At 44.1% G+C, this 25,620-nt stretch overlaps 1 protein-coding gene across 1 annotated transcript in view; it reads left to right on the forward strand.

The window, feature by feature from the left end:
- The first annotated feature begins 6,274 nt into the window (after window positions 1-6,274).
- The window catches only part of LOC139296717 (zinc finger protein 521-like), a 48,453-nt gene continuing 29,107 nt past the window's right edge, over window positions 6,275-25,620 (forward strand). Inside the window, exons 1-2 of the mRNA XM_070919197.1 lie at window positions 6,275-9,352; window positions 9,533-9,617. Of these exons, the coding sequence (XP_070775298.1) occupies window positions 6,290-9,352; window positions 9,533-9,617 (3,148 nt within the window). The 5' untranslated portion in view covers window positions 6,275-6,289. The remainder of the gene's footprint in view (window positions 9,353-9,532; window positions 9,618-25,620) is intronic.

The raw sequence follows: 25,620 nt of genomic DNA on the forward strand, positions 1-25,620 counted from the left end.
TGGATTGTTTGGAAAGACGTCAGTGTAGCAGAGACACATCTCTGAGATAAGTAATGGAATTCTACTTTTCACTGTATCGCACTATTATGGAAAGAAAAAGCCTAGTAAAGGATGACTGGCCGCCCTACTTTTCCTCCTCTGGCCTTCCATTTGTCTAACTTTCCTGGGACGCCACTGGGGCCCTGTGATTTCTGGGACAGTGACCAAGTGCTCCTGTCTGAGCTGGGGGACGTGGGTAATGTGGACAAAGTAGTTGACAGTTTGCCGCTTCCCCATGGTTGAGAGACAGAGCCATGAGGGCCAGAATAATGGACACCCAGACCACAGAGTCAGGACAGCGCTTGATGTTCCAGCTCTTTGTGTCAGGCCCTGTGTGAAAAAAATCCCCATTGACTGCCGTTTGGGGGTGTGTGCATTTCCTCCTCCAAGTGTGTGTATGTGTGTGTGTGTGTGTGTGTGTGTGTGTGTGTGTGTGTGTGTGTGTGTGTGTGGAAATGTGTTGTGTACATGATGTTAGGCCAGAGTAACTGGCTGCTACGGCACTGATGAAACCCCGGGAAGTGAATCCTTATTTCATCTACTGTTTTTCTACCTCGTTCAGTAAAAGATAGCATCCTTGTTCGCTGCTGCTCCAGTCGTCTCACACAACCCCTCCTTCTCATCTTCTCATCCTGTAGCATAGTGGATTTGATTGATCTGTAGCGAGGGGGGGCAGGGACCTGACATTTCTCAGAGATGTGTAAAAAACATATTGTGTTTGCTTAGAAAAAAAAAAAGGAGGAAAAGCGAGAGACAGGCTGAGTATACACACAACACACACACCATAATACTACGTCTGAGGATGAGTATCTAATGGTAAATAGCAGCTTCTTTAAATACCTCTACTTGTGCTTATTTGTGTGTGTGTGTGTGTGTGTGTGTTAATCAGCTGCATGGTGCAAAAAGCCACATCTAGCCACCTGGCACTTTTGTTGACAGCTACTGGGAATCATCAGTGTTTCATTTTGACTGGATTTGATGTCTTAAAACAGGGATGTAGCAGGACTACTGTGAGTAAAGCCCAGCACTGGGCCTCTTCCAATAGCTCTGTGTCCTCTGAGCTCTCGGGCCTGAATTAACTGAGTGATTTGTTCATCTGACTGGAATTAGTCCCAAAAAATCGACCACCCCTCTCTCTCTCTCTCTCTCTCTCTGTCTCTGTCTCTCAGTCAGGAAGATTGGAGTCTTAGCTAATGTAAAAAATTCTCTCACCACCTCCTCCATTAGATCTTAAGTGGTTGTGTCACAAACAGGGCCGTACATGATAGTGTGTTGTTCAGACACACATTGCTATTTGGGCATCAGAACAGGAAAAGCGTTGAGATGACACATGCATTGTCTCATGGGAGAGGCTCACTACTTTTCCCAGTAACTGTAAAAAGATCCCCTCTCTGAATATGAAGTGGGGTCACGGTGTTACATCAGACAAGTTGTCAGCTTTTTGTTTATTCATTGAATCCCCAATCCCCAATGTGCCACAAATACACTCACACAAACACATCTCTTATGACAACCACTACGTACAGATCTCTGGTACAACACACAGGAAGATAAGGTTTGGCGGCTGAAAGCATGGCCATGCTTTGCTTCACTAGAATGGCTTTTGAACAAAGTCTAGCTTGCTATAGAAGTGGCAGATGAGTGATAGCAAAAACACTTTTCTGATAAGATAAGGTCCTGGACCTGGATAAGAGTTTGGCTTCCTGAATAGAAGAGGTGTACTCTGTTGCTGTCAGGCAGTGATAAGCCATCTTGAACTGCTTCCAAGACCTCAGACACGAAGGTCCGGGCGCCAGCAGTGAGTTATTCCCAAACCATGGTCCCTGAAAGGTTTCAGGAGGGTGTAGTACTGTGATAAAAACAATAAAATCACAAATGCCTGATTAGTAAGCAGTATGTTTAAGAGTGAGCTTCTGGGCAAAACCAACCACAAATGCTAACAAATGTCAAATTCTCTGTGAGGAGGTAAGTAATTATTCGAATAAAACTTCATTTATTGCATTTATTTATATCAAAATATGGGGTTACAAAGTGCTTCAACATACCAAAAAGGGTCAGCCCGGGGAACTACTTAAGCATCCGCAGTTTTACACTAAATTAACTACAAGGAAAATTCTGAATTTTTTTGTGATTATTTTTTAATCACATTTTTATTTTATGGTGAAAAGTCATCCAATAGCTCTGTGTCCTCTTTCATTTTTGGGATGTATATACAGTATAAAAGGCATTATGGTTTTGTCTAATTCTATTATCAAAGAAATTGTTCTACCAGCCAAACTCAGCTATATTTTTGTTGCAGCAAAAGGGGATTTTACTGGATTTGAATATGTATAGCTTTGTACGAATATTTAATTTATTGTGCCACTGCTGAGCACACCCGCCATTAACAAATGTGAAAAATTAGCGATCCAAAAATCACATGTTGCCTTCCTTCTGATCTTGCACTATATGTCTACAAAGAATTCAATTGTAATAATTCTTCTCAAATTATGCATATCGTTTAGCATTTAAAATTTAGAGACAATATTTGCCACCATATGTATTATAGTCCAAAGGGAAATAATGTCATCAGGAAAATTAATGACTTGCTCTCTTGAAAATATATTTATACATCTTGCTAATTCTCAAATACATTAATTGCATAAATCAAAACATTCTTCAGGGGGTTTGAAAGCTATGCCGCTGTGTACGGTAATGGCAAACTTACCTGTTCCCAGCATTAAGGATTTTATTTGAACAGGAGTATTTACTCTGGGAAAGGGTGCTATAAATGAACATAGAGGAAGTGGTGCACAAAGAGTAGTTCAGACTGGCTTAGAGGAAACTGAAGGCTGCGTGTGACGGGAGAACTTTTGCAGTACGAGAAAAAAAACACTAAATACAAAATATAAACTCTTTTGTACAGAGCTCTTTCAAATGTCTTTGTCTTACATATAGGGATTCCTTGAACTTTGCAGGCTAAGCTTTTTATTAATTCTTAAAAAAGTTTCCATGCACTGTAGCTTAGGGACTGAATTTATATCTTACCAGCAAATATGGCTATGGCACATTTTCTGCCATCCCTAGGAGCACTGCAAATGAGGTTGTTTTGTTCCATATAGGAGACATTTAAAAGAGAAAGAGGGAAGGGGTAGGGACAGAACTCCCAGAGAGGGACAGGCCTTAAGATGGAGGTCTTCCTCCCAGGACGTGACAGGCTGTTGGCTGGAGGATGCTCAGGAAGGCCTTGGCAGACCAACAAAGACAGCCCTTCAGCTGCAGGGTGTAGTTTTTCAGGCCCCAGCATCCCCTTTGGCAGCAGCACAGAGAGTGCTGGCGTGCACAGGCCCCCGGCCCGAGAGACAGGGAAGTAAGGCCCGCTCTTTTATTTACTCAGGCTGCTGCTGAGGCCTGGGCATTTCTTGTCTGGGTGAAGAAGGAAAAAAACAAGTCTCTCTCTCTCTTTCCTCTTGAGGTCTCCTGAGGAAGATTGCTCTTTCATCTACAGTTGTTCACACACTTGTTTCGGCCATTGCGCTTGTATCTGTGTATTCTATGTGTACATGTATATGTTTGTTACTGAGAAAGTGCAGTGTGTGCGCTCATGCTGTCTTGTGTGTGGGTAAAACTGTAGTAAGTCATTATGTGGGACAACTGTACCCAAAATGTACAGTACCAAATCTGCCTCTACCTTCTAATACTAATATTTTTATATATTATTATAAATAATATAATATAATATTATTATTTTATTATACAAATTCTTCTGTAATATTTCACAAACCTAATATTAACATTGCTGTTTGGCCATCTAAACATTCTGCCAGTTGAACCCAAGCAATGTTTGCGACTCCCATATGTCCCCCACAGATACGACTTTATGTATGTGTGGTATTGGAGTAACGGCACTAAATAGATAATGTACATCAAGTAAACAAACCAAAAAAAATGGAATGAGGTTGTCCTGACAGCTTAGTAATGTCTCAAGGCAAAGACATCCTCATTTAAGACAGTAGAATTTAATTTAGCCTTGTATACAGGCCCATTTATTTGTTTGTTTTATACTATTGTCTCGAAGCCAATATGTTTGACTGTAAGGCATTGGCTGGGGTCATTCTTCTTGCACTGTCTTCTTCTCCTATACCCTGGGAGGCAGTATGAGAGAGGGCAGATCCGCCCCCTCTGTGGAGGAGGGCATAGCACTGAGTCACCCATCCTCCCTCAAACCAGAGAGAGAGAGAAAACATTGAGACATGTACGAGAGATAGAGCAAGAAAATCAAGCAAGGTTTGCTCCTTGAGTGAGCTGTGTGTGCAGAGTGGGCGCCTTGCCAGGGGTGGGAGGTTTCCGGGAGGGCCACGGTGTGGAGGTGGGCTCTCAATGTGCCGCATTCAGCAGTTTGGAGGGGCAAGGGAATGGCCTCCGACCCCATCTGTTTCCTGAAGATAGGCCCTGATGGGGGTAAGTGCTCAGAGAGGGCATGATATCCTGACAAAGGGCAGATCTCCCAGCAAAAACAACAGAAAGGGGGAGAGAGAGAGACTTAGATTTGTCAGCTGAAGGGAGTACAGAGGTTGGATCCTGGAAAGAGCTTATGCTTTTCCTTCGTCCCTCTCATAAATCTTTGCAGTTTCCTCTTGTTTTTCCCATTCAAAGTTTTGGCCTTTTGACACAGTTTTTTTTCTGAAGGGGTTGGGATTACGTTGTTTTATTTAGGTAAGGAAGTTCACAGCACTTAGAATTCGGCAGCGGGAAGAAGTGGTCTGTAACCTTTTGAACTTGTGGAAAGAGGTGTTGTGTGTTTTCCATTCATATCACTGGACAGTGAACCAGTGGATTGGAATGTCGGCAAAGAAGCCTTTTGAAAAGGAACACATTAAAGTAATTGTAGAACGAATGGGGGCTGTATTGTCAATTGACTGGTGGTCCCTGGTCATTCTCTGCACCTGCTTGTCCTTGAGTGTGTTAGTTAGCCACTCGGTTGTCTTCCCCTATCCGTTTCCCTGTCCCCTCCTTGCACCCCCCCCCCCCCCACACACACACACATCAGCACATAGCACTCATCCATCCAGTATCAGTTGCCTCACGGCTTAGCACAGTCCACACAGACAAATATGATAATAATGCATATTCCATAATCTGATATCTATTGACTGATGTTCTGAAATGCCCATGTTTCATGAAAATCATCTATTTTGCTGTGGCTCCTTCCTAAAGGCTATGCATAGCTGTGGTCTAAATTGCACATTTAATCTTCTCTTTCATTCTTAACAATTGCATTTCCGTGTTTTTTTTTCTCTTGTCTTAAGGTCATTTCAAGGGCTTTTGTTTTTCAAAAATATTCTAGTAATTGTTTAGGAGTAATAGAAATGTTCTAATTTACCTCATGCAGGGCTTACATCCTAAAGTACACCCATTGTCTCGTGTTGGCTTTAAATGTCAGAGAGATTGTGTTTTGAGTCACAGTGGGCTAGGCCATTACATGGCCACATACAAGGTTAATTGTAGTAAAAGTATTTCCACTTATTCTCTTCCCTAATTATACTTTAAATTGCATATTTAGATGTAACTTTTTAGATAACACCAAAGGAGAGGTATTGTTTCCGTTGAAGAAAAATTATATATTCATACACCACAACCTTATAATTACTATGACAAATAACGCCACGGTGGCCCACCTTTTCTATTCAAAAGAGTGAGACAAATGAGTTGCTAATACAGTCTTACAAAACACCTCTCTTACTCACTCTCCTTCCCTCTCTCCATCTTTTTCCCTCTGACTTCTCCTTGAAACCCTCTCTCTTATTCCCTTTTTCTGTCTTCTTCTCCAGACGGTGCTGATCTTGAGGATGACCCATCATGTTCTTGGCCAGCATCATCTCCCTCCAGTAAGGATCAGACTTCTCCAGGACACTGCGAGGACTATGATTTTGGCGAGGACGAAGGAGGCCCTGGCCTGCCATACCCATGCCAGTTTTGTGACAAGTCCTTCAGCCGCTTAAGCTTCCTCAAGCGTCACGAACAGAGCCACGGCGATAAACTCCCTTTCAGCTGTACCTTTTGCAGCCGCCTGTTTAAGCACAAGCGCAGCCGAGATCGACACGTGAAGCTACACACCGGTGATAAGAAGTACCACTGTGGAGAGTGTGACTCTGCCTTCTCCCGCAGTGATCACCTCAAAATCCACATGAAAACTCACGCCTCCAACAAACCCCACAAGTGCCCTGTGTGCCGCCGAGGCTTCCTTTCCTCCAGCTCTCTCCACGGCCACATGCAAGTGCACGAAAGGGGCAAAGATGGCAGCAGCTCAAGCCTTTCTAGAACTGATGAATGGAAACTGAAAGAAACCCGCAAATGCAGCCGTTGTGAGGAGGGCTTTGATGTCCCAGAAGACCTCCAGAGGCACATTGCTGAGTGTCACCCGGAGTGTTCTCCATCAGAGGATGGAGGCCTGGGTGCCACCCTGCAGTGCATCTACTGCCATGAGCCCTTCAGTGATGAGGGCACCCTGCTGACCCACATTGATCAGGCACATAGCCGAGACAGGAAGGGCCACACCTGTGCTATCTGCTCTGAGCACTTTCTGTCTGTTGAGGACCTCTATGCTCACATGGACATCCACCAGCTCCCCGAATCTAGTAACCATAGCAACAGCCCTTCCTTGCTGACTGTGGGCTACACCTCTGTCTCTAGCACCACTCCAGACTCCAACCTCTCTGTCGACAGCTCCACAATGGTGGAGACAGCGCCACCTGTGCCCAAGACAAGGGGGAGGAGAAAGAGGGCTGCTCAGAACACATCAGACATGGGAGGACGTTCCTCCAAACAGCCTAAAGTCTCCTACAGTTGCATCTATTGCAACAAGCAAGTATTCTCCAGTTTGGCTGTGCTTCAAATTCACCTGCGAACCATGCATCTGGACAAGCCAGAGCAGGCTCATACTTGCCAGTTTTGTTTGGAGGTTCTGCCCTCTTTACTAAATCTAAATGAACATCTTAAGCAGGTCCACAATGCAGAAGACCATGCTGCCCTGTTAGCCAGCTTACCTGATGCCCTCCTTCAGTGTAACTTCTGCCCTGAGGTACTGAGTGACCTCAACGCCCTCCAGGAACACATCCGCTGCTCCCATGGCTTTCCCAGTCCTGTGGCCAAGGAGAGCAATGCCTTCTTCTGCCCCCAATGCTTCATGGGGTTCTTGACAGAGACTACCTTGGAGGAGCATGTTCGTCAGACTCATTGTGATGGGGGAAGCCTGCGCTTTGATTCTCCTCTGGCTGTAACTCCGAAGGAGTCTATAGTAGAGGTGTACTCCTGTTCATACTGCACCAATTCCCCCATATTCAACAGTGTTCTGAAGCTCAACAAGCACATCAAGGAGAATCACAAGAACATTCCACTGGCACTGAACTACATTAACAATGGAAAGAAATCCCTGCGCACTCTCAGTCCCTCTTCTCCAATATCTGTGGAACAAACTGCCATGCTGAAACAAGGCAGCTCACGCACTACCAGTGAGTTCATATGTAACCAGTGTGGAGCCAAGTATACCAGCTTAGACCTTTTTCAGACTCACCTAAAAACTCATCTGGATGGCCTGCAGCCTCAACTCACCTGCCCACAGTGCAACAAAGAGTTCCCCAACCAAGAGTCCCTGCTGAAGCATGTGACAATTCACTTCACCATTACCTCCACTTATTACATCTGTGAGAGCTGTGACAAGCAGTTCACTTCAGTGGATGACCTCCAGAAGCATCTACTCGACATGCATACCTTTGTGTTCTTTCGTTGCACTCTATGTCAGGAGGTTTTTGACTCAAAGGTGTCTACCCAGCTCCACCTGGCTGTAAAGCACAGCAACGAGAAAAAGGTGTATCGGTGCACCTCCTGCAATTGGGACTTCAGACATGAGACTGACCTACAGCTACATGTCAAACACAGCCATCTGGAAAACCAGGGCCGTGCCCACCGTTGCATTTTTTGTGGGGAGTCCTTTGGCACAGAGGTGGAGCTGCAGTGCCACATCACCACCCACAGCAAGAAATATAACTGTCGCTTCTGCAGTAAGGCCTTCCATGCCATCGTCCTTTTGGAGAAGCATTTGAGAGAGAAACACTGTGTGTTTGATGGAAAGGCACAGAACTGTGGTGCTAATGGCTCTACTGTAAGTGGTGGGGATGGCCACCCTAAAGAAGATGCTGAGCTACATGGTCTCCTAACTAACAGCCATGGTCCAGGGGCAGTAGGAGGATCTGTGGTTGAGTCCCATAACAGCCGTGATGGAAGTGAGGAAGAGGTGGACACTGCAGATCCCATGTTTGGGTGTGACATCTGTGGGGCATCTTACACAATGGAGTCACTCCTCACTAACCACCAGTTGAGGGACCACAATATACGCCCTGGTGAGAGTGCCCTGGTAAAAAGGAAAGCTGAGATGATCAAGGGCAACCACAAATGCAATGTCTGCTCCCGCACCTTCTTCTCTGAGGCTGGGCTGAGGGAACATATGCAGACCCACCTTGGGCCTGTCAAACACTATATGTGTCCCATCTGTGGGGAGCGCTTCCCTTCCTTGCTCACTCTGACTGAGCACAAGGTCACCCATAGCAAGAGTCTGGACACAGGGAGCTGCCGCATTTGTAAGATGCCACTGCATAGTGAAGAGGACTTTCTGGAGCATTGCCAGATGCACCCTGACCTAAGGAACTCCCTGACAGGTTTCCGCTGCGTGGTGTGCATGCAGACAGTCACCTCCACATTGGAGCTCAAGATCCATGGTACCTTCCACATGCAAAAGACAGGCACTATGTCCGCCACCCAAACCATTGGCCGCAACAATGCCATCTCTCAGAACCAGCAGCAACACCTTGTCCAAAAACCTTTCAAATGCGCCTCTTGCCTGAAAGATTTCCGGTCCAAACTAGACCTGGTGAAGCTGGACATCAATGGACTGCCTTATGGACTGTGTGCATCCTGCGTTACAGCAGCTGGCTCCAAGAGCTCCAGCCCAACAGTGAATGGAGGAAGGCAACAGCAACAGCAGGGTGGAGCTACCACTCCAGCAACAACTACAGTCGCATGGGTCCAGAGGGAGAGTCTCAGCCCTGGAGATGGGAAAGGCAAAGCTGTCTCTTCATCCTCTTCATCCTCTTCCACATCCTCGTCATCTGCTGCCAAGACACGATGCTCCAGCTGTAATGTGAAGTTTGAGTCTGAAGCAGAGTTGCAAAACCATGTCCAGACAGTGCATCGGGAACAGGGGGACAGCAACAGCGGGCAGCTCAAGACCCCCCAGGTGTCCCCCATGCCCAGAGCCAGTCCCTCACAAACTGAAGAGGTATTGTCAATTAGTGTTGTATGAATGAGGTTGAATAGTTCATTAAAACATGCTGAGGTTCACAAATTGTTTTGTATTGTTATGTTCAATTGGTAAAACAAAAATACATTTCTTTGTAATTTTTTTTTTTTTTGTCAAAGTTGACTATAATAATCCCTTTCCTCTTGGTCTTATTTACAGAAGAAGACATACCAGTGCATCAAATGTCAGATGGTGTTCTACAGTGAATGGGACATCCAAGTTCATGTGGCCAACCACATGCTAGGTAGGAGATAACTCTTTTTGCTTCATTCATTATGGTCTCTGTTGCACTCCTGGAACAAAATCATAAAAAACAGTGCTTGTGTAATATCTATGTCCATATGTTTTTCTGCATTTCCCAAAGTATTTCTACAATGTAGCATAAATGTAGTCAATGTGGCTTTTAGGTGTGTGATTTCAATATTAGAGGGAGTGATTTTGTGTGACCGTCATCGATACAATATACAAATCATTAAGGACAATTCACCGAATTTCACAACAAGTATTTGATAATAAATCAATGAATGAATACATTTCAGACATAGTCTTTTCATACTTTTTTAAAGGTGAATCACATACTAAGGACTGATGTGATATATGTAATGAAATATTTGACCCTGTCTCATTCAGGCTCACAAGTATCTGGATCACATCACCAAATAGGTGGAATTATTTTAATATTTTGACCATCAACTGCATCCCCAGTGTTGTGCATTTATAAACCCATCATCTTCATTTCCCCATGCATGTGAATGGTATAATATAGTACGTGTGCATGCTTGTGGAGCAGAATCTCTCCACTTCAAACCACTCTGTATGAAGGTAGTTTGAAGTAGTGGAAACATACAGATTAGTGAAATATTCAAATACCAAAACAGATTTTATTCAAACTGTTTAAAATTCTAAATATTATTCCACAGTTTTTGAAAAATCTCCACATTGCTACTGTACATTATTTTGTTTGTTTGTTTATTGTGCCTCTTCACTTAAGTAGCCTGTTCAGATGACTGAGATCTGAATACAACATTTGGTAAAATACTTTCATGCTCTCCGCATTTAATGACGTCAAATCAACTGAAAAAATGGATATTTGATTTTTATACATTGTGTATCACAAAATTCTTCCAAATTTCTCATTTTCTTTCACAAGATTCCTAAACAAACGAGTGCTGGTGTAAGACTAACCTCCACAAAATGTCTTTACTTTTGGTTGTCATTTGTATGCAGGCAGAATAATTTGTAGAGAACAGACAATTGGAAAACAGGTTTTCTTGCCTGCAGTAAGTAGGCGTCTGAATTCCGGTCTCACGTTCCTTTATTCATTCATTTATTCAGCTCGTTTGGCGGCTCTTTCATTACACTGCATTATCTGTTGTCTTCAGTGGGAGAGAGACTCATTGATCTGGAACCAAACCGCCTCTCTGTTTGGGACACGCTTCTAGGCGCAGGTGAATTTAAACACGGTGGGCAATTCTATCAGGACCAGTAGGCAATTCTATCAGGGACCCACTGTTTGTGCATAAACAATCAGAAGCATGTGATTTGTGATTTTGATGCTTCGGTGTATTTGCAAAGGAGAGAGACGAGCTGAGAGTGTGTAGGTGTGTATTTTGTATTCATCTTTGCGATCTGCTCACCCACTATTCTACTGGGGGTGCCTAATACAGTACCATGCCAGCATTAGTCCTTTCTCTCGCAAAGGCAGGCACGGAGCACACTGGGAGGGTAGAAAACAAACCCCCCTACTGGTTATTTTATGTCTGTCAGCCGCACAAGCACACAGTTTCCCCATAATAGTGGAATTCAGACAGCTTAAGATAACAGGAGGATAGGTGATTGGGTTATTGTCTGATGTCTTACTTCTCTGATATGCCATTGCTTTGTATTCAACATGATCACGGGTTTCATCAGACTCCTCAAAAGGGTTTCTGTTAGATGCATTTGTTTTGTGATCTCTAAAATATGGAGGAAACAAAACTTATAATGAAAATTTGGTAGAAAGATGAAATTGTCTGGAAGTGACTGCATTTTGTAAAACAAACAAAAAAGAAACCGAATCGAATAAAGAAAAATAGCGAAAGTGTGTTTAACTGAAGAGGTATAAAGAAAAACATATGCATCAAATTAGTTGTGTTACGATACTAATGTTGATCTGGTTTAATATAGCTTCTGTAGAATCGGTCCCTTTTAATGTAGAATGGGGTTAAATTCAATCCAGCCTATAATCGCTGCAAAGCCAATTTGGGCCAAAAACACAGGAAAAAAAAATACTAATTTGGAAAAGCTCTAAATACCTTCTCTACTGAAAAAAGGGACACTTTCTCCTTTTAATGGCCATCTGCACAGGAGAGGGGAAACAGGGGGCTGGGGTCATCTCCGCTCAGCTGTCAGCGTTATTAGCGTAGGTAATGGAGCAGACGCTGGATTCATAGGGGTGTTGTTTTCATCCATGCCCCGCTCCATGGTGTCAGTTCACACTGATAACTCTATATATAGTGATGGGCCGTGACATAACCATAGTGCTAAGTGTATGGAACAACAAAACCTGAGCTTGTCTCACCCAGACAAGTCCATATTAGCTGCATTTGTAATACAATAGTCCTAAACCAAGAGCACTCAGCCTCCACCCTCACCTCCTCCCATCCATCTGAAGTGCTCGTGGCTGCCTCTTCTGTACAACTGCCAGCACATTTTGATGCATAGATATTACACTCAGATGATGATGACGGTCCTGGTTCAGACATAAAGCGCAGCTCTGGTGCCCAGCAACTCAACATTCGCTACGATAATAGAGGTAAATGAAAGGGAAGGAGGTGGCCATGGGTGCAGAAGGGTGTGTTGCAGACCAGCCCCAGCCAAGCCTGTGAACGGCCCCACGTGTTTTAAGATGGAGGCTGCAGCCTGCTAGGGCCCAGATGGATCAGTACACATTTGCTGTACAGCTGGTCGCTCTGTTTGGGGACCTGGTGTGATACTCCTATGGAGAAAAAAATGATATCGCCACCATCCAAGGAGCAATTTAATAGCAGGCCAGAAGACAGCTGGCCACTCTTTAGTTTAGAGTTTTTTTGGCATGGCTCACTTACAGAATTGAGGGTGTCCGATTTTTCTCCAGAGACACACAGATTTATACAGCTTTCAGCTGCTGCAGTCACTATCAAACCTTTTATTTTTATTTTTCTTTGAGATTAGAAAACAAATCTGTCCATCAGTTCAATTTGCCATCTTGATCTGTAGTAATTGCATTGGAAAATATATTTAAAATCTCAGTGCTTTCACAAAGTCGTCAAGAGGACCTTTGAAGGTCTTTCATTGACACAAAAGCCTGTTTGGTTTTATCAGCATGCCATCATGCCACCCCATTGCTTCACTTTGACCCCACTGTAAACTATGACATTTGGAGCCTCATGGGGGGCACGTTTGGCCCATTTATCGCACTGTTTCAAATGTCCCTGTGTGGATTTCCAGAGCTGACATGTTTTGAAGCACGGGCTCTGTCTTAAAGGGTTTTAAAGGTGAAAAGGGTTTTTGCTTTGCTGTTATATCTGCTTCCAATCCAATTCTCATCTCACTCCTGTCCATTCCAAGCAGCTACTGCCAGGGTGGCAGTGCTCAGAAGGACAATTGTAAACAAACAAACCAAACGACATCGCAGAAAAGTGTTTTTGGGGTCACCTCTACGGATTTTTTGGGTTGGTGACAGCACTGAGCTTGAAGCCAAGTCAGGGAGGAGCCTTCTCTCACAGAGAGGAGCCGGTGGCCTGGTCGGCGCAGGCAGAGGGGGGCACTGGAGGGGTGGAAAGGTTCGGGGGCGGAGAGGGAAAGGCACATTTGCTGTACAGCTGGCCGCTCTGTGTGAAGCAGGCACTGTGGGCCGTTACAGAGCTGGAGAGGAGAGCGAGTGAGAGGCCTTTAGCTCTCCTCTAGTTTCTCCTCCTCCTCTCTGTTCTCTCTTTCTCCTTTCCCCCTCTCACTGCCCACTATCTCTCCATTTTCCCCTCACTATCTAGCTCTCACATTTAACTGTGCTCCAACCTGGCAAAACATACTGCATTGGCTGTTAGTGGGGGAACAGACAGGAGGCACACTGTAACAGTATTTGAAGCTGAAAGCCTTGTTTTGTTTCTTGCTAAGGGCCGCGAATTATCCTTGACACATATCCTCTTGTCTTGGGCCCCAAGAGCAACTTGGCCAGTGTATGCTGATTACATGGTCTCCATCACTGTCCTTGCCCTGGTGGCAACACATTTACTACTGCATTAAGTGCTTTTTTTCCCCCTCCCGGTGCATAAACAGAATATGGTATTTTCATTCTTTGTTTCTTTTCCTGTAATCCTCTTTGATTAGGTATGTCTGATGGTGTTCCCTCAGATTCTGGGACTCAATCATAGAGCACATACACATGTAATCTGCTAACAAACATGGCCAAACACTCCTCATTTGACTCCTAGGGGGCTGGATCAGAGTCAGAACTCAATAGACAACACAGCACAGGAACAGGATCAATCTTATGAAATAAATAAGAGAACAGGCTTGGACCAGCCAGTGGAAACAAAGGAAACCATGCGTGCCCTATACTGAGTGTGATATCTGCCTGCTTTTATTAATTGGTGATTAATAACGCCTCTCTGTTCGTTAGTGCAGTCACCTCCCGTGCAGCGAAGTGTGTTGCTGCTAATATGCAATTATGCGCACCTTACTGCTCGTTACATTATACCTCTCCCTGACTAATGTGGCGTCCATGAGGAGAATAGAAAGAGTGAGCTGCAAAAAAAAAAAAAAAGCTATCAATAAGACTCACATTCAGTGTGTTACCTACCTGTCTGGATGGAAAACAAAAAAAGAAGTTTCTTACAAATTCCTCAATGCAACCAGGAGACTGCATTAAAAGTTTTACAGCATTGCAGAGACTGTTTTGCTCTTCCTGGTGTTTTTGTTGTAAAGCAGAGGTAATTGACATCACCATGGGGATGCTCTGTTGCTAGGCCAGACAAGCTCAGTCTGATGTGGTCCTTATCTATTGATTTTCCTGACATTTCCCCACACTTCACAGACTAGGCCAACATGTGAGAAAATATCTGATGCTCTCAGTTCATACAGCCTGTTTGTACAAACTCGGAGCGAACACTTGCTGCCCCTTACTGCATTGCAATTGGTAGGTTGATGTCACCATGGAGATTTTGGGCAAATTCCTTTCAGTGATTGGTTGAACTGTGCCGATTGGTTGAGTTAATCCTTCTAGAACATAAATTACAAACTAAATGTAATAATGCAGATTTGTATAGATTTTTCTTTGAATCTAAAGACATCATCTAATGAAGGATTCGCTGGTGTACTTTTAGAATCGTCCTATGCAAGTCTAGTTGGGGACTTGGGTGACCTGAATAAAGGTAGGCTCTTCCTGTGCTTCTGGCTATGTTTTATTGATATACAGGAGGGATGTCTCCTTTAGAGTGTTAATGCCAACCCTTGTTCTGAAGTGAAGCCCATAAATACTGGATGATCAGAATTAACCTCTGCAATACTCCAACTCCCCATGGTCTTCGGAGATGTCACCAAGGCCGTAGGTGCATGCGCACCCCTAGTCTGATGGGGTTGCTTAGCAGTCTGACTGGAGGGGGGCTTATGGGAGAAGTGCAAACAGACAGTCCTGCCTTAGTAAAGGTCAGAGCTGCAACCTACACCTCTCAAATCCCAGCCTGGCCCTGATGAGACCAGGGTTCCAAGCGTGCCTAGAGATGCTTGTGGTGAGGGAGAATTACAGTGAGAGTGAAGTGGTGCGCTACTGCTGAACTGCATTGCTTTTAGAGGTTGTCAGCACCAATAGTAGTGTGACAGATCTGATCTAACTTTGCGTAGTGGCTCTTACTTGGTGTGTTTTTGGAATGACATGCACGCTGGGACACCAGTAGCTATCTATATGCTACTGAATAGGAAAGAGTTTCAATGTTGATCTCAAAATTGTTGTTAAATACGCTTCATAGGTGTAGAAAGGTTTGTTTAAGAACACAAACAGAGTCCAAAAGAGTACCCCAAAAAGTTTTAGCTCTCTTTATGGAGCACAATGGTGGTTTTCCAAAGTACCATGTAACGAATTACTATCCTCATCGAACTTTGGCTGTGTGAATGGCAGACAGGGGAGGAGAGGGGAGGGGGATAGGGTTCTGAAAGGCCCCCCAGCGTCAAAGCCTTAATAATCATGTGAGCAGCGCTGGACTTCATTACCCTCCTGTTCGACAGGCCGAGTGCCAGCCTGGATTGCTGGCTGGCTGTGGCAAGGTCAACGGCGGAGGAAAAACCAGTTACTGTGTTACTCTGGAGCGGAATGGAGAGGGGCGGCCATCTGTCAGCTCAGGCCTGCCATACCCGCAGAGCAAATGGACACGGGCGGCCAGAGGAGAGGCCACAGACACCCATCGAGCTAAACCCAGTGAGCATAACACTGAGGCATGGACACAGATCCAGCCAAAGAGATGGGCCTTGGTACCACTAAAACACATATATACACACACATTGCGGAGAAGATAAGGCTATCTCCAAGAAATTTGGCAGCAGGTTGTGTGTGTTTATGCATGTTTGTTTTTAGTGTCAGCGCACTATTGGGCCCCTACTGTTTTAAGTCCAGATGGCAAGCCATTTGATAAAAAGTTGATAAAAGTTTAGCTTGGCTTGCCAACGGTAAATGTTTTAATCATAGTATTCCTTTATGAAGACAAACTCCTTGTGAATCTAGGTGCAGAAAATGCTATCATTGCCTTTAGACCAAATTTTACATTTCAGCAGGGACCACAGGCAAGTTCCGGTGGAAGCAACATGTTTTCTTCCAAACGACAATACAAACAACACTGCCGTGATATCTGCTCTTTATATATACTCAGATGTCACAAGACCCTAGTTTTAGTGTTTCACCTTGCTGGCTGTTTGTCGGCGCCTGAGTCGCACCGACCCTCTCTGTGAGGACCTTTACGATGCCCTCTGGCCAAAGTGGAAGAACCCTGTGGAATGTTCCAAAGCTCTCTAATAGGTTTCAGGTGCTGCGGGCCACCGGCCAGCCCCCCGCCATCACCCCACTCTGTGTGTCTTGTGTGATAGGGCTCCCTGCTCAACAGTCAAAGCACCGCCATTTCTCCTCTAAAAGAGAGAGGGCAGAGCTACGAAATGGATACCCATCATTGTTTACTGTAAGATCTTTGGCTGTCTTTACAATTGTCTGTTGTTATTTACTCTTTCTTTGCTTCACTTTGAGGCTTGTGCGACTCCTCTAACTGAAAACTTTTCAACACCAAATAAAAGTGTTGCAGTTTCTCTTACACATATGGTTGGAGTTCAAGCAGAAATGCAATTTGCATTACTACCATCCCACAACCCAGCACAGCTGAAGTTCTTCCTTGTTTTCCTCCTGCACCGAGAGTACCGACCCCCCGGCTTGAGCGTCAACATGCTCCGGAAAACAGGGAGATGGTCCTGGGCAATTCCCCCCCACATTAATGGAAATCACACAGGAACTCCCTGGATGAAAGCTTTATTAGTTATTAAGGTTTAATATTGATATCAGTGCTTATATGTTTACTGGAGTGCACGGTGCTGCTGATGTGGAATTGTCAGAGAGGTGCAGATTTAGTAAGGAATTAGTGTACACCCAGGATTTAATTAAGGGTATCTATTTCCATCTTGTTAGAAAGAGATAATGTGAGTACTGCATGCATCATAGGTTACCATATTAAATGCTGCTTCCTGTAACAGCATTATATCCACTACAGTAGTGCTTGTAGATTATAGAAAGCAAGCAACATGCGACATTTGGCTGGAAGAATTGTAGTTTCAAACACATAAGCTCTCACTGCACTATATGCTACAAGACATTTTTGATTTTTAAACAATATTTTGTTGTATTTTTGTGTGCGTGCGTCTTTTAATGTGCAAATGCAGTGACACGCGACATTCATTAGAGGTAAAATTGTCACACTTCCACTCTTTTCATATGTCTCGTTCCATTTCCAGCATGACAGTGGAGTGTGAACACTGAAGCGACATGGCCTCTTTGTCTCTCCATTTGTCCCACCACTGCCTAGAGACGTAAACCTTAAGCCACTCACTCTCTGATTAATCTTTAACATTTATAATTACTAATTAAGTTAGTAAGAGACTTTTAATGTAGTCCTCCTTCAATGGGGAGCAGAGAGGACAACAGATCATTAGCTTCAATAATGAACGCGGATGAGACAGATAATGGCCTATGATAGGTGAATACTGACAGTTATATTAAATGAGGCGAGTATATGGGAAATGCTGTGAGCAAGTAGCACATCATGGATTCAAAGGCACAGGGAGACAAGGTGGTGAAGCACTCCAATAATTCCACAAAGACCTTAAAGCATGAGGAAATCTTAGGGATAGTTTGAACTAATTAAGGCATATATCTGTAGTGCAGTCAAGTCTATATTAGCGTGCACTATATATCATATAACGTATATCTGCAGTGAAAATTGCGTCAACCCCAGTTTCAAGTACAGATTTTATTTATTCATTCACACTGCTTTCATTGGGTTTTTGGTCTCCCTAATGTCTTTGGTGTATCTCATTATCACATTATTACATTAGTGTCTGCATTATACTGGTGGCTGTAAGTTGCTGCCCATTAAAAGAGTCATTTCATCTCAGTTTTTTTTACCTTAACGACGATGCTACTCTGGCACATTCCGCGAGCCTTCCCACTTTGGGGAAGGTGCTTATGCCATAATGATTATTATCATTAAGAAGATATTAATGTGCTTAGTGTTTGCGACCCAGCTGCTCATCATGGCCTGAGCTCCCTGCCAGGGAGGGGGAGAGAACTGCTGCCAAAACGGACAGTGCACGCAGGCCACCGCCCACCTGTCCAGAGGTTTCAGGGTCGGTGGAGGTCACACCTACCTACCTCCCTGCCCTCTGCTGAACTGGAGGAGGGATGGCTCAGAACACAAAATTGGGGGAGATGAATTGTGCTATGTGGAATGAAGTTAAAAAGCGCTACTGAATGAATTCAAGTGATTTTTAAAACTCCGATTGTAAGCACCTTCCTCATATACAATATCCGCATACATATTAATTATAGTTATGTTACTCTGCTGTGAATGGAAATGTATGTTTTCCCTGCAGAGATTAATGCCAGATAATTATTCATTGAATTTCAATCTTTCAGGCTATTATACTTAAATAAGTAGTTTAGTTCTCGTAATTGATTTGATCAAAAAGACTACAAAATCAACTTTTTTGTATTGTAAAAGAGGCACAGTGGCAGGATGTTGGGTGATGACTCCTGTTTTGAAGCCTAATATATACACACAGATAGATGGTGTGGGGCTGACGGCAGCCTGGCTCAGCCTCCTCCACTCTCAGTTTCAAATTGCTGCTTCATTAGGGCTTGGAAAAGAAACCCATGGTTACATTTAATCAAACGAATCGGTATGGCAGACCCACATAATCAATCACAATCCTTATCCAATATGCTACATTCTGTAACTACCAAGCTGGCTTGGAGAAAAGTCAATTATGGCCCCTCTCTCTCTGCTCCTCTGCCGTTGGTTGCCGTGATATTATACTGTTTCTGCAGTTGTTTTCATTATGCAAACGCGGACCGTCTGCATCTCACACATACAGCCTTTTCCTATTCATGCAGTAATCTCATATTTTCCTGTTTTTATACTGCTTGTTCTTGTATGATACATGGACTGGGAGTTTGTTGGGGAGTATGATGTGCCATATCTGGAATAATCAAATTAACTATTAATGATTTTTGCTCTCAAACTAACACTTGTGTTACACAGTGGGCTGCAGTCGGTGATGTTGTTCATATTTCATATGTTTCATGTCCATATGGATCTGTTCTCACTGTCTCTCTCTGTATGAAATCGTTTACAGTGTGTTTCTGTAGACATTCTACTTTCTCACCCATATCCCTGAGTGCGTTTATGTGAATGCAAACATGCAAGCACTAAGCACTAAGGCACACGCACGCTCACACACAAACACCCATCACTCAATCCATCAATCCCTTTTTTTTCTCTCTTTTCCCCGTCTTGTGTGTTCTTTCTCCCTACCTTTTCACTTCAGCGCTCAGCCTCGCGCACAATCAACGTGCTGCACATAATATGCACAAGCAAGGAAACACACACAGGCACGCACACACACACAAGGTAGCTAGGTTGGTGGGGGCCATGGCTGCAGCTCTTCTGTGCAGTCCCAGAGTGGCTCCCGGGGCTCGGCTGCCAGTTGTTTGCCAGCGTCTCCGGGTGGAATTCATTCAAATTAAAGCGGTGGAATGAGGCCCGAGTCCCAGAATGCCTCGTCCCTCTCCTTCATCAGCATTCCGCCGATGAGAGTAATTAAAGCAGAAATTAATTCTGCTGTAAGCAGAGGAGCCACAGAATAACTGATATTAGAGGCTGGATGATGAATGCTTGGCATCAAGGGAGGTCTCAGGGGAGGAAGGGGAAATTCACAGATCTCTTTTTCTTTCTTTCTTTCTTTCTTTCTTTCTTTCTTTCTTTCTTTCTTTTTTTATCGCTCCACTTTACCTCTCTTTTGCTCTCTTTGCCCACTCCTGTGTTTTTATTTCTTTGGTTCATGTTGTCTACATTTCTCTCTTCTATGTGTTTGTCTCTCTGTGTCTGCTCACTACTTGCCCCTTCTCATCTTTACATTTCTTTCATCCTCTGTAGCAACATTTGTCCTTCCGCGTCGCCTAAAGATTGCCAAAGCCATTGGTTTTAAGCATGACTGAAGACATTGCCACTAAGCCTCCTCTGCTCAGTAACAGTATTTCACATTCTGTCAGCACTGGTGCTCTCATTTTCAGTCAACAGGCATATTAGAGTGTACTGATGCTGCAAATGCTAGCGCTTTGTTGTTTGTCAACAGAAGCCAAAATGGTGAGTGCTTCCAGGTGAATTCTAGAATACCAGGGGCACACTATTAAGTGTCACAGAAAAAATATAAATCAATGTAATTGTTAATCAGAAGGTGAGCAACCAGAGAGATGCATACTTATTGAATTAGACTGTGTATACAGCGTGGCTTGGAGCTAAACACTGTGTATTTTGTTCAAGACAAACTGTCTTTTTTCTCAGGCATAGTTTGAGACTGAACCTCGAAGCTCTCCAGATGATGTGATATTCTACCCAGGATGATTCAATGATCCCCCACGTCCCCTGACGCTTTATTTTTGGAATAGCACATCTTTAGCAAGAGCAGTCACAAGACTGAAAGACAAACAACTGAACTCATGAAACACTGAGGGTGGATGAGGCTGTCAGTGAGACTGTTTTCCTCTCTTAGAATCAAATGGAATTGAACAAAGGTTAGCTCTATGGGGCTTTATGGTAATGTGATATACGATGCTGCCATGGAATTTGCCAATGCATGTCTTAGCACTGTCTGACTCCAAGGAGGGAGTGAATGGTAATTACGCTGACCTCTGCCCCTCCCTCTCTTATTCTGCCCTCTGGGTAAAAAGCCTGAGGAGGTAATAAACAATAGATAGATTTGTCTTGTTTGTATTGCAGCTGCCACACTCTTAATGACACACGAGATTGGACTCTACTTTCAAAATAATGCATGCCAAGATCTGCAGGTAGTTGTATTGCATTTTTAATTGGTTTGTGCAAGAATATCTCAGTCAGATGTAAATGAATGGGCGCTCAACCTGAGAGTTACTGATTGTTATTAAGAATTTAGCAGGCTGGCATGGATTTGAAACACAGAATGAATGCTTAGAAACCATAAAGGGCCCAAATGCGGGGAATATGCAAACTGGAGACAGGGGCTAAACCAACCACAAACCTGTTGATGAGGCCAGGTTGGGGGGCTGAAAAGCTGAGGGAGGATTTCACTGGCACTGCCCAATAATGCTAAGTCTTAAGGGGACCGGCAGGCTATATTTTCCAGATGGAATTTTTTACTGTTGATACACAGTACATGCCACATGGTAAGAGACAACACAATGACTCGCCATACCTTTAATGCAGATTATTCACATTACATGTACACATAATAGTTTTATTCTTAAATTCTTCGCTTAAGAAAAAAGTTATTTAATAAGCAGCCGTGTTACAGCAATACAAGGAAATTATAATGATAGTAATAGTAATGCAGGATGTGCTCAACCTTAATGCCAGTATTCAATATGTGAGTGGAATTTCTTTAAAATGGTGGATGTGTAATTTTGCAGTAAAACACATTATTCCACCCTCAATCTTCCATGTCCTTTAGTTGTTTCTCTTTCCACTCTCCTTTTTCTTTATTCCTTCCCTTTGGAAAGATGATATGAAGCATGAACCCAAAATAGTAATCATACAGCAAAGGCATTTCCTCTAAATGATTTAGTAATGGTGTCTTTTTATAGACACAAGGTTTACCTATGGACCTTACTAAAAGCTTGGTACATAGCAGCAGTTTTCAGAGTGTATCTCTGCAGTGGATCATGTTGCTGTAGTGCATGATATTTCTCTCTATCATTCAGAATGGCGATGTCGTTATGAAAAGGGAGGGCGCATCTTGATGTCTGCCATCCTGGAAATGGCAGCAGCATTGTTTGTTTGTCTACTTTGTTCCATACACCAATAAAAATACACTCAAAATGAAACCTTGGTGTAACGATGACCTTAAACGCAATGACACTCTTTCCCATAACATTGTCCTGTCCAATAGTCCAGAACTCCCCAAGAGGCTTTACAGCAAGTCTAGGAGGAACCAAATGAGAGAGAAATCGATTACTTTCCTCTCTCCACTGTCTCTGCCCTGGCTGAATTACTGAAACAAGATGCTGCACTTAGAGGAGTCTTTGGAGAGGCAGAGGGAGAGAGAAAGAGAGGTGGGGGAGAGAGAAACACTTTTAGGGACATGGGTGCCATTTAGACTAGGACCATCTTCTCTCAGAAAGCCACTAAAAGCAGTGAATGATCCTCTTCCTGTCCCCGGCTGGGAGGCGGTTAGCCTCCTGTGGTTAAGTGAATACAGAACACACTCTCAGGTTTGAGGTCAAAGCAAGATCATTAAAAAGAATATTAATATCTGAGGTCCAAGCATGACAATCACACACAAATGACTACATCAATTCATCCTTATCTTGAGCTAAGCATGTCACAGTTATGGTGCGTCCAAAAGCAAGAGACCAGGCCTCATGGACCCAATCTGATGTTGTTTTTCAGATTCCTAATGTCAAATGGGTGTTGTTTAACATCCACACCAGGTTTTATTGTCTGAACTATGAAGATGAAAATGAATCCCGCTCGTTTGGTAGATAGAACGTGGTGCTTAAGGGACCCAATCCCTGTAAGTGCCATTAAGTGGAAATTGCCGTTCACATATTCCAGTGGTTTGATTAATTACACTCTCTCATGTGCTTTCATAAAGGCCCAATGAAATATGGGGAGCAAATTGCATTGTGTTCCTGTATCCTGTTATGTAAAAGCAGTTTAATTATTGACACATGTTTTGCCACCTGGCAGGGGAAAGGATGGTTGGACATGAATAGAAATCATACAATAGATATTATGGACGGGTTGAGCTAGCACTTGAGATGCCATGTGTTTCCGTATCTGTGACTCAATTTATGTCCCTGTCTTCACCTCACCTCAGGTTCTCCTGCTGAATCAGAGCAAAGAGCAGATGTGATCTGCTGGATGTGTCACAGTTGTGAGGGAAGCATTTTGTGAAAGTAACTGCTCTTTAAAACCTGTTTAACTTTGTGCAGCAGGACCACTTTTTGAAAGGTCTCTTCTAATAAATATGTAGTTAAGGAGATATTTTGTGAAGGCTACACAGTCTCTCTAGGGGATTAAAAGATCACTGCTGGATTTGTGTGATATCTTAAGATAGCTCTTTTTGATCAGAGTACAGGCTTAGACACTGCTTAGTTACTGACACGCTGCTACTTTGAACTCAAGGAAGCAGTGTAAGAAGACAACAAGCAAACTTGTGGTTTTAACAAAAATGCCTTTATTCCCTTTTTCTTCCTTTTTTCTTTGTTCCTGGCCTTTGTTTTCCATGAGCAGTGCCCCCTACTGCCACGGAGACTAAATAACATCTTCTCTTCTGTTGTAGCCAGTAGTTCTTCTGCTCCACTCTATTCAGTATTCTACAGTGTATGTGGAGGTATTAGCTCATAAAACCCTCCTACTGTCATATGAACTCACTGCCGTCCCTGAGCTCTATATGAACAGCAGGGCTCTGATACTTAGTCCCAAGCTGTTCCTGTTTGCCCAAAACGATCAGGCCTGGCCTCGTGCTCTCTACCTGATCTAGTTGACTGGGCTGTGTAAGTTAGGTAGGCAGTCCCTGTCTCCATCCCCCTCCTCCCTCCCAATATGCACTTGGACCCGGGCTCAGGCTGCACCTTTTGTGTTCCACAGGGATAGGGGGGCCAGATGGAGGAATTTGATTAACCAGCAGTGGAGGACCAAATGTTCAATTGGATACAGAACCAGTTGGAAGGCGGGAGGGAGCGAGGGATGAGGCAGGGTAGAGGGAGAAATCTAAAATGGCTGGTCATGTGCGCCGGCCAACACTTTCCAAAGGGGAGCCCAAACAGACACTGAGGTGTAGTAATGCAGAAGCCCTTTTCCAAGTACCAGCTGGGCCTTTTAGGAGCCTCTATCCCACAGCAGACACCCGGCAGCCTCCGAGCAGCTTGACTTTACCATATGTGGAACTTTTTTATGCTCCACCTGGTTTCCCCAGGGGACCTGTGCCGCTGGGACGCCGGAGGCAGGTGAATTGCTCTTAATGCAAGGCACTGAATCACTGGGCCAACAACATGAGGGAAGTGCCTAGGGAGAGGAAATGGATCTACAGAAAGACTGGCGCGGACTGGCGCGACCTTGGAGCTAGTGCCCGCTGCTGAGCAGAAAACGAGGCTGTGTGACGTGTCATTGTGCCGCCACTCACCACACACCTCCACTTTAATAATATATTTCTTATATAACATTGTGTAACATTTCACAAAGTGCTTTTTTAAAATGGAACTTAATCTATTTGTAAACTGAATGCCATTCTCAGCTTCCATTTAGAGCTTCCATGAGTGCCACGAGTTTATCCCATTTCTCTTTTAGCTGTTTCAGTCAAGCTGTTTCATATAATAATCTATTTATATAGATTTTGCAGTATTGGTTTAGTAAATGCTGTATGACTGTATTCGGCTATACAGTATTTTTGTCGCAATCTAATATTTGCATGTTTCCCATGCACATACTGCTTTACTTGGTAACATCAGCTGTTTACCTCTGGTTGGTGATAGATTTTTTTCCTTGCATAGTGAGAGAGTCCAGACCATCAGGACAGCTAGGTCAGATGAGGGAGATTTTGCCTGGACAGTGGGGGTGTGGTCACTCTCCTGCCTGCACCTGTCTCACTGAGTCAGTGGCACAAAGCCAGAGGTCAGGGGTCACCACAGGGGGCTGTCAAGGTCAAAGGTTTATCACTCTCCGAGGGGTCCTGGAGCCATCACTCAGACCCTACAGTACACATGATCTGCCCAGTTGAGTTTTTTTCTTCCCCCACTTTTTCTAATCCTTCCAAATGGCTCAGGCAAAACTCCTGACAGCAGCAAGAGAAACAAACTGTGGGGTGTGGAGCTCTAAGCCATCAGCTGGAGATTTCACTTTGAAAAGATTCCCTTTTACTCACTGCCCTTTCCACCAATCAGAGGGCCCGCCAGAGTCCAGGCGCCCAGAGCAGCTGCCCTCTGACCCTGCCAGCGGTTGTTGGTTTATTTTGTTTGGGCATTTTAGAGAGGATGGGGCTACTTTTGACAGGTCAGGCAGCAGGACTTGGATGAGGTCTTTAGCAAAGGCAGCCAGAGAGGGAGAATTTCACAGCTCGAGAAAAGACTCAAGCTACCCCTAGCTGGTGTTGCAGTTCCAGCATTACACTCATATTGCTGGAGAGGTTGTCATATTCATTGAGACATGTGGAAAATGGCCCATTTTGGGGGAAAAGAGGGGCCATTCATGCAAAGTCAATTCCATCAAGCAGACAGAAATTCCTCGATACCCTGTTTATGCAGCTGTGCCCTCCGATCAAATTACACCAACCCTTTTGCAATGCCCACACCTCCTTCCACCCCTTATGCCAACCCCCCCAACCTCCTCCGAATGTGCCAGGAGCCTCAGATGGGTCTCCCATTCGCTGGGGAGAATGGGAAAGGTAAAGGGACATGAGGGGGCACGTAACCCAGAGTTCCACTTACCTGCCGCAGTAATTGGGTCAAA

The sequence above is a fragment of the Enoplosus armatus genome, chromosome 14 (assembly GCF_043641665.1).
Source record: "Enoplosus armatus isolate fEnoArm2 chromosome 14, fEnoArm2.hap1, whole genome shotgun sequence".
NCBI classification, from domain to species: Eukaryota; Metazoa; Chordata; class Actinopteri; order Centrarchiformes; family Enoplosidae; genus Enoplosus; species Enoplosus armatus.